General features: G+C 62.4%; 1 protein-coding gene, 1 long non-coding RNA gene and 1 pseudogene across 2 annotated transcripts in view; 2 read left to right on the top strand and 1 right to left on the bottom strand.

The window, feature by feature from the left end:
• The first annotated feature begins 1,513 nt into the window (after positions 1–1,513).
• Positions 1,514–3,161, top strand: LOC121101965 (annotated as a pseudogene).
• A 3,763-nt stretch (positions 3,162–6,924) lies between these two features.
• LOC103670804 overlaps positions 6,925–8,807 on the bottom strand; it is a 6,790-nt gene continuing 4,907 nt past the window's right edge. The window contains exons 3-4 of the long non-coding RNA XR_005834181.1: positions 7,849–8,185; positions 6,925–7,758 (exon numbers count right to left, since the gene is read on the bottom strand). This is a non-coding gene — a long non-coding RNA (uncharacterized LOC103670804). The remainder of the gene's footprint in view (positions 7,759–7,848; positions 8,186–8,807) is intronic.
• The window catches only part of LOC121102101 (artemin-like), a 1,051-nt gene continuing 342 nt past the window's right edge, over positions 8,099–8,807 (top strand). The window contains 4 exon segments of the mRNA XM_040627407.1: positions 8,099–8,158; positions 8,474–8,612; positions 8,688–8,805; position 8,807. The exon segment at position 8,807 is cut by the window's right edge and continues 342 nt beyond it. Coding sequence (XP_040483341.1) covers positions 8,099–8,158; positions 8,474–8,612; positions 8,688–8,805; position 8,807 — 318 coding nt within the window.

The following is an 8,807-nucleotide window of genomic DNA, read 5'->3' as shown; positions in this document are numbered from 1 at the left end:
GTGGGTCGACTCGGAGAAGAAGCTAGAGAGTGGGCCAGATAGCGGAGAGCAGCCACGGCGGGTCGGCCAGCGGGGACCCCGGAGACTGCACCAATCTCAGGGCCCCGCCGAGACCGGCCTGTCCCCTCCTCCCCACCCTCCGCCCAGCCTCCCGACTCCCTACTTCGCGTGTCTCCAAACTCCGAACGCCCAGTTGCGGCTCTCCGCTGCCCGGGTTCTCCGCTCTGCGTCCCGGGTCCCTGCCCAGCATCTCCTCCTCCCAGCCCAGCTCGGGGACCTAGCTAGCCGGGGGACCAGATCCCAGCAGGTGGAGCGGCCAGGTGAGCCCTGAAAGGTGGGGTTGGGCGGGGGCGGCTCCCACCACCGGGATCCGGTGACGCCGGGGCTGGAATTTGACACCGGATGGCGGCGGGCATGAGGCTGCTGAGGGATGGAGTTGGGCCCGGCCCCCAGACACAGCCCACGGGCTCCGCCAGCAGCAGGTCCCTCGGGCCCCAGCCCTCCCTGTGTCCCGGACCCAGAGCCCTGCACTGCGGTAAGCCGACCTGTGGCCCACCGTCCCAGCCCTGGGGCTAGGGGAGCGGGCAGGATCGTTCCCCTCCCACTCCTTTCTCACATCCTCCCTCTCCTGAGCCGGAGGCACAGCTCTCGCCCCTCCCAGCCCCCTCAGTCCCCTGCCGTTGGTCGGACTGCACTAGCCCGCTGTAATGTGAGGCTCCGCTGCCGCTGGGGCGCGACTGGCTGCCAAGGCCACGCTTTGGCTAAAGAGGCGCTGCCAGGTGCACCGCCCTGGGCATGAGCCTTTAAGCTTCGGGAAAGCCCAGCACTGGTCCCAGGAAAGGTGCCTAGAAGAACACAGAGGAGGACCCTGTGGTGAGTATTCAGCTGGCAGGCGGGAAGCAAGGACTGGAGGACCAAGTGGCCCCCAGCCTTCCAGGAGGGAGACTGGGCCTGACCTGCCTCCACGAGACCTGCTCCTGAGCTCCCTAGCACAGGGGGTCGCTGAGGCTGCCTGGCCCGGCTTTCCCTCCAACAATGAGAACAGTCACTAGCCTGGCCCCTCAAGGCCTGATTCATTTAGCAGAGCACACCTGGCCCTGGAGTGCACACCGGGAGGCCTGGGAGGTCTGGTTCACAGGCATACAGCGTTCTGCGTGCTAAGGGGTGGGTGGGGGTGGACGCTGACAACTGGGACCCAAGGGCAGACCAGCTCTAGGGCCCCAGGGGGTGTCTGGGAATGCCAACCGGGTGGGTTACCAAAGGGTTGGTGGGGCTCGGAGGCTGGCTCCTGGGAAACTTAGAGAAGCAGGACCAGGCTGCAGACCCCAGGAAGCTGGAAGGGGGCCAGACCTGGACCAACTCTCAAGACCAGGTTGAAGTGGGAGGCCTGGCTGGCCCTCCTGGGAGTGCTCAGGCCTGAGTCTTTTGAGCGCAGCCAAAAGCCCACCCCCTTTGAGTCTGCAGGCTGAGCAATGCTGCCCCCTGGTGGCCACAGGAGCCATGCCCATGCCCTATGTTAGAGGGCCCATCGCGCCCCGACATCGGCGGGCCCTTGAGGGACATCTGTGGTGAGAAGAGACTCTGGCGGCTGTGGGTCAGACAGAGCTCACAGAGGAGCAAGGTGCAGCAGCCTGGTGGCCACACCGGCTGAGGCAGGCTCGCTGACATGAGACAGGTCAACAGCAAGTGCCTTAAATCTTCTAGACTGCATCTTCCTCCTCTGTGACATGGAGACAAAGCTCTCTGTAGGACCAGGCGTGTCCAACTACTCCTTCTCCAACTGCTCCTGGCAGCTCCAGGCCAGCAGCACAGGCAGGAAGGTCCTGGGGAAAGAGCCCTTGGGATGTTAGGCAGTGGCAGAGCTTCTCTGAGTCTAATTTGCTCAGGTGGAAAATGAGGATTATGCCACCTACCTTGTGAGTTGTGAGGACTGAAGAGGGGCAGGTGCGGCTTACCACACATAAGGGTTCTCAATGCAGTTACTTCTCCTCCTGGGTTGGTCCAGCTATCCGAGCCTTGTGCCTCTGCCTAGAGACACTGAAGTGGAGGGATGACCTCAAAGGATAACTCACACTCTCAATGTTCCAGCTGCTCAAAGAGGAGGGGGAACAGGTCAACTACGATGGGCGCTCCTGGTAATTGACAGAGATGGAGCCCGGATGTGGAAGCCCTGTCGTGCCCCCACTGGCCCCAGCCTAGGCGGCAGGTGAGTGGTTCTCCCAGTGACTGCCACCTGGAATTGAGGAAGGTGGTTCGATCGGGGGAGGCAGCGCAGGAAGAAGTAGAGGACATGGTCAAGGAGGGCCCAGGGGTAGGGAGGAAAGTCAGTGATCTCTCCCCGGCTCCGAGGCAGCGGACCCACAATCCTCCAACCTAACCCTTCGGGAACTCCCCCAGCCAACTAAGCGCCCGTCGTCTCTCTGCTCCCCGCTGTCCCAGCCTTTCCTGCGCTCCCTCCACGAGCCGACCTGGGTGCCCTATTCCTCCCTGAGGCTCCACTTCTGTGTCCGCGCAGCCTGCCCTGTGGCCAACCCTGGCCGCTCTGGCCCTGCTGAGAGCTGCGCCGAGGCCTCCCTGGGCCCCGCGCCCCAGCCCGCCCCGCGCCTCGGCCCGCTCCGGCCCGGCCCCCTCCACCGGCCACCTGCCGGGTAAGTGAGAGGGCGAGGGGAGGCGCGGGCGGCTGGCCCGGAGACCCCGAGCTGACTCCGTCTCCTGCAGGGGCCGCGCGGCCCGCACGTGCAGCGGAAGAGCCCGGCGGCCGCCGCCCCAGCCGCCCGGGCCCGCACCCCCGCCGCCCGCGCCCTCGCCCCGCCACCTCGCGGAGGCCGCGCGAGCCGGGGGAGCGCGCGCGCGGGCGGCGGGGCGCGAGGCTGCCGCCTGCGCTCGCAGCTGGTGCCGGTGCGCGCGCTGGCCTGGGCCACGCTCCGACGAGACTGGTGCGTTTCCGCTTCTGCAGCGGCTCGTGCCGCCGCGCGCTCCCGCACGACCTCAGCTGGCCGTCGCTGGGCGCGGGCGCTACGGCCGCCGCGGGCTCCCGGCCCGTCAGCCAGCCGTGCTGCCGCCCCAGCAGCGCTACGAGGCGGTCTCCTTCATGGACGTCAACAGCAACCTGGAGGACCGTGGACCGCCTGTCGGCCACTGCCTGCGGCTGCCTGGGCTGAGGCCTGGCTCAGGGCTTGGTGCACCCTCGCCGCGGCCCCTCGCACCCGGGGCCCTCCCGCGGGAGGAGCCCGAGGAGGGCCGGGGCCGCAGCTGGCGAGTGATGGCCTGCCCTCGAGAGATGGAGGGACGAGCTGACCTGCCGCCCCAGTTCCTCACCCTGCCAGTCCCAGCTCTGCAGACACCAGACACCTCCGCTGCGGAGAACTCAGGACCCGGCTCACAGACTCTGGCACTGAGCTCAGCCACGGACCCAGGGACTCCTCCTCGGAGAACCCAGCACTGCCCGGAGATCCCAAGCCTCAGCCCAGGCCTGGGGGCCGGGGAATCCGAGAGACACACTGCAGTTGCCTTGCCCACCGGGCCTGCGCACTCGTGGCTGACCCCTATTTTATTCCTAAGTTATTTATTTACTTCCGTGGTTTGTCGGATCCTTTCCTGAGCAGTAGGACTGGCTGGGTAAGAGCAGCTGGATGGGGAGCCTGCCCTGGCCATCCCCTCACTTCAGGCTGACTCTGCAATCACAGGCCTGGCCTGATTTTCCCTACTTGCCTCCACCCAGCAGCTCTAGGGACATGGGGCATGGAATACAGGCAGAGTGGAGCATGATGTAGTTTCTCCAGTCCTGACAGGCCAGCTCACAACCCCCTGCACGGTTGCCAGCACTTGGGACCTGGAGTTACAGGTGGAGAGAACCCTACCCTTGTCACGTCAGGCATTCTGGGGCTTCAGTCAATGTGTAATGACACAGAGAACCACAATTGCCCCATCCCATGGTCACTCATCATGTCCTACTCCCCTCTAGGCACCCTGACAGGTGCATACACTGCCTCTGCTTGTAGACAATCAGCGTGGACAGCTCACTGCCCACACTCCATGAAGCAGCCCAGGACAAAAGAGCATCTGAAAAGGCGCCGGTGGGGACGGAGGTGCAGCTGGTTTCGTGGGAATGAAGCAGAGAGCATCAAAGGGAAATAAAGGGCAGGAAGGACTGAGGCCCCAGAGGGACCCGCATTTTGAGTGGTGAACAAGGATATTCATTTGACAAATATTTATTAATTACCTATTATATGTCAGACACTAGACACCAGAGATACAGAAGTGAAAGGACATGATCCTGCCCTTATGCTTAACTCAGGAGAGACAGACAATAAATAATTATGTAAGTTCAGTTTGACAGATACTATGAAAAAGGACAGAAGCTAAGAGGTACATACCTGCAACTGGAAGGAAGGGAGGGTTAGTGCCGACTCTGGCCTTCCACAGTGTCCGAATCATCTCTCAAAGTCAGTGCAATCCCTCTGAGCTTTCCATGTGCCCTGTGAAACCCTGTTTCCTGGGTCCTGTGTGTCCAATATGATGTTCTCTGGAAATAAGATGAGAGCCTGTGTTTGGAAAGGATGCCAAGTCTGAGGAACCATGGGGCGTGCAGAGGGCTGCCGGGAGGAAGGGATATGCTGGTCTGTTGAGCTGAGAGAGCTGGGCTGGAGGTTGGCAGCTGTGAGCACAAGGGCAGTAGCTGCAGCCAGGTGTGCCTGAGGGCACCGTGGGAGGACCGGCTGAGGGCGGGGACCCTCGGGCATCTGCCACTGCTAACCAAAATTCCTTCAAACTGTCGAAGTGCCTGGCTGCTTGGGCACCTGTGCCCCCTTCACCCAGGCGAGAGTGAGGAACAGGCCAAAGTGAGGGCTGTGTGCATTCTGGGTCAAGAAGGAGAAACAGGTCTGTGCTTCCACTCTTTGGTGTTCACTGCCCCAGTTCCGGGTGCTCCCCAAACTCTAGTGCTCTCACACTGCCTTCAAACACCCTTCGCCCCCTCTCTGCTTCCAGACTGATTCAGTCTCCAGCCCTTCCCACCCCACCGAAGAAAATGGCACCAGTGCCATATAGTTTGCAGATGCCTCATGGGCCTGGGCCCTGGCCCTGGTTGAGGATGAAGGGGAAACCCGTCAAGCAGGGTCATTGGGCCCAGGAAGCCCTGCTTGGAAAGACTTGAAAACCTGGCCTAGCCCCCAGGCCCTGCCCTTTAGTGGTCATCTCTGCTCTTAGAGTCACTTAAAGGAGACAGAAGGACCCAAGCCAAAGTGTTGGCTCTCAACAGTCCTGATTGCCAGTCCTTGAGCAAGTAGGGTCCCTCCAACTCAAGGCTGCATTCTGGGCCCAGAGAGATGTGCCCAACATCTCACAAAGTCCCAGATGAAACAGTACCTTCTCTAAGAACACGGTCCCACAAGAACCCAAAACCCTCTTTAAAAAATAAATAAATAAAGCCACTTTCCCCAAAAGAGAACAAGCTCCAGAGGCTGCCGTTCTCTGCCTACAACTTAGCAGGTCACTGGCACATGACCTCACCAGGAGACACTTCCATCCCAGGAGCCACAGGTGGTTCTGGTATCTCCAGTCTTTTTTTTTTTTTTTTTTTAGATTTTATTTATTATGGACAGAGCACAGCAGGCAGAGATGGAGAGGGAGAAGCAGGCTCCCCACTGAGCAGGGAGTCTTGATGTGGGGCTCGATCCCAGGATCCTGAGATCATGACCCAAGCTGAAGGCAGCGGCTTAACGGACTGAGCCCCCCAGGCGCCCTGGTAGCTCCATTCTTGACCACAGTCTTTGTTTCATATTTGCAAAATACACTGCCTCGTCTGAGTGGTCTTCCCAGAACCAAGGCATGGTCTCCTCAGAAGGCTATCAAGTCGCCACCTCTTGTAAGATGGAAAACTACAGGCGGCTGTGAAATGGCAGCTTTTCCAGCTCAGCGGGCACCAAAGCTTCCCTTTCCATTTGGTTCATCCAGGAATCGATCGAGAGTGTGGGTTCCATGTGCTGCCGCCTGCACTTGCCAATGGCTTTCCTCCTCTCTTGTCCAAGGATGGCCCTATTTCCCTGCGACAGAGTGTATGTGCACTATTACGACGGCTCTCCGCTGCCCGGGTTCTCCGCTCTGCGTCCCAGGGTCCCTGCCCAGCATCTCCTCCTCCCAGCCCAGCTCGGGGGACCTAGCTAGCCCGGGGGGACCAGATCCCAGCAGGTGGAGCGGCCAGGTGAGCCCTGAAAGGTGGGGTTGGGCGGGGGCGCTCCGGGCCCCACCCCGGGATCCGGTGACGCCGGGGCTGGAATTTGACACCGGATGGCGGCGGGCATGAGGCTGCTGAGGGATGGAGTTGGGCCCGGCCCCCAGACACAGCCCACGGGCTCCGCCAGCAGCAGGTCCCTCGGGCCCCAGCCCTCCCTGTGTCCCGGACCCAGAGCCCTGCACTGCGGTAAGCCGACCTGTTGGCCCACCCCGTCCCAGCCCTGGGGCTAGGGGGAGCGGGCAGGATCGTTCCCCTCCACTCCTTTCTCACATCCTCCCTCTCCTGAGCCGGAGGCACAGCTCTCCGCCCCTCCCAGCCCCCTCAGTCCCCCTGCCGTTGGTCGGACTGCACTAGCCCGCTGTAATGTGAGGCTCCCGCTGCCGCTACAGGGCGCAGACTGGCTGCCAAGGCCACGCTTTGGCTAAAAGAGGCGCTGCCAGGTGCACCGCCCTGGGCATGAGCCTTTTAAGCTTCGGGGGAAAGCCCAGCACTGGTCCCAGGAAAGGTGCCTAGAAGAACACAGAGGAGGACCCCTGTGGTGAGTATTCAGCTGGCAGGCGGGGAAGCAAGGACTGGAGGACCAAGTGGCCCCCAGCCTTCCAGGAGGGAGACTGGGCCTGACCTGCCTCCACGAGACCTGCTCCTGAGCTCCCCCTAGCACAGGGGGTCGCTGAGGCTGCCTGGCCCGGCTTTCCCTCCAACAATGAGAACAGTCACTAGCCTGGCCCCTCAAGGCCTGATTCATTTAGCAGAGCACACCTGGCCCTGGAGGTGCACACCGGGGAGGCCTGGGGAGGTCTGGTTCACAGGTATGCAGACGTTCTGCGTGCTAAGGGGTGGGTGGGGGTGGACGCTGACAACTGGGACCCAAGGGCAGACCAGCTCTAGGGCCCCAGGGGGGTGTCTGGGAATGCCAACCGGGGTGGGTTCACCAAAGGGTTGGTGGGGCTCAGGAAGGCTGGCTCCTGGGGGAAACTTAGAGAAGCAGGACCAGGCTGCAGACCCACAGGAAGCTGGAAGGGGGCCAGACCTGGACCAACTCTCCAAGACCAGGTTGAAGTGGAGGCCTGGCTGGCCCTCCTGGGAGTTGCTCAGGCCTGAGTCTATTTGAGCGCAGCCAAAAGCCCACCCCCCCCTTTGAGTCTGCAGGCTGAGCAATGCTGCCCCCTGGTGGCCACAGGGAGCCATGCCCATGCCCTATGTTAGAGGGCCCATCAGCCCCCGACATCGGCGGGCCCTTGAGGGACATCTGTGGTGAGAAAAGAGAACTCTGGCGGCTGTGGGTCCAGACAGAGCTCACAGAGGAGCAAGGTGCAGCAGCGCTGGGTGGGCCACACCGGCTGAGGCCGGGGCGTCGCTGACATCAGACAGGTCAACAGCAAGTGCCTTAAATCTTCTCTAGACTGCATCTTCCTCCTCTGTGACATGGAGACAAAGCTCTCTGTAGGACCAAGCGTGTCCAACTACTCCCTTCTCCAACTGCTCCTGGCAGCTCCAGGCCAGCAGCACAGGGCAGGAAGGTCCTGGGGAAAGAGCCCTTGGGATGTTAGGCAGTGGCAGAGCTTCTCTGAGTCTAATTTGCTCAGGTGGAAAATGAGGATTATGCCACCTACCTCGTGGAGTTGTGAGGACTGAAAGAGGGGCAGGTGCGAAGCACCCACACATAGTAAGGTTCTCAATGCAGTTACTTCTCCTCCTGGGTTGAGTCCAGCTATCCGAGCCCCTTGTACTTCGTCTGGAGACACTGAAGTGGAGGGATGACCTCAAAGGATAACTCACCTCTCAATGTTCCAAGCTGCCTCAAGAGGAGGGTGGGGGGAACAGGTCAACTACGGCTGATGGGCGCTCCTGGTATTGACAGAGATGGAGCCCGGATGTGGAAGCCCTTCTGTGCTGCCCCACTGGCCCCAGCCTAGGCGGCAGGTGAGTGGTTCTCCCAGTGACTGCCACCTGGAATTGAGGAAAGGTGGTTCGATCGGGGAGGCAGCGCAGGAAGAAGTAGAGGACATGGTCAAGGAGGGCCCAGGGGTAAGGAGGAAAGTCAGTGATCTCTCCCCTGGGCTCCGAGGCAGCGGACCCACAATCCTCCAACCTAAACCCTTCGGGAACTCCCCCAGCCAACTAAGCGCCCGTCGTCTCTCTGCTCCCCGCTGTCCCAGCCTTTCCTGCGCTCCCTCCACCCCGAGCCGACCTGGGTGCCCTATTCCTCCCTGAGGCTCCACTTCTGTGTCCGCGCAGCCTGCCCTGTGGCCAACCCTGGCCGCTCTGGCCCTGCTGAGCAGCGTCGCCGAGGCCTCCCTGGGCCCCGCGCCCCGCAGCCCCGCCCCGCGCCTCGGCCCCGCTCCGGCCCCGGCCCCCTCCACCGGCCACCTGCCGGGTAAGTGAGAGGGCGAGGGGGAGGCGCGGGGCGGGGCTGGCCCGGGACCCCGAGCTTGACTCCGTCTCCTTGCAGGGGGCCGCGCGGCCCGCACGTGCAGCGGAAGAGCCCGGCGGCCGCCGCCCCAGCCGCCCCGGCCCGCACCCCCGCCGCCCGCGCCCTCGCCCGCGCCACCCCGCGGAGGCCGCGCGAGCC

This window comes from Ursus maritimus, unplaced genomic scaffold (assembly GCF_017311325.1).
Source record: "Ursus maritimus isolate PB19 unplaced genomic scaffold, ASM1731132v1 scaffold_12, whole genome shotgun sequence".
Classification (NCBI taxonomy): domain Eukaryota; kingdom Metazoa; phylum Chordata; class Mammalia; order Carnivora; family Ursidae; genus Ursus; species Ursus maritimus.
The sequence above is the reverse complement of the archived record's forward strand: the minus strand, read 5'-3'. Positions and strand labels throughout refer to the sequence as shown.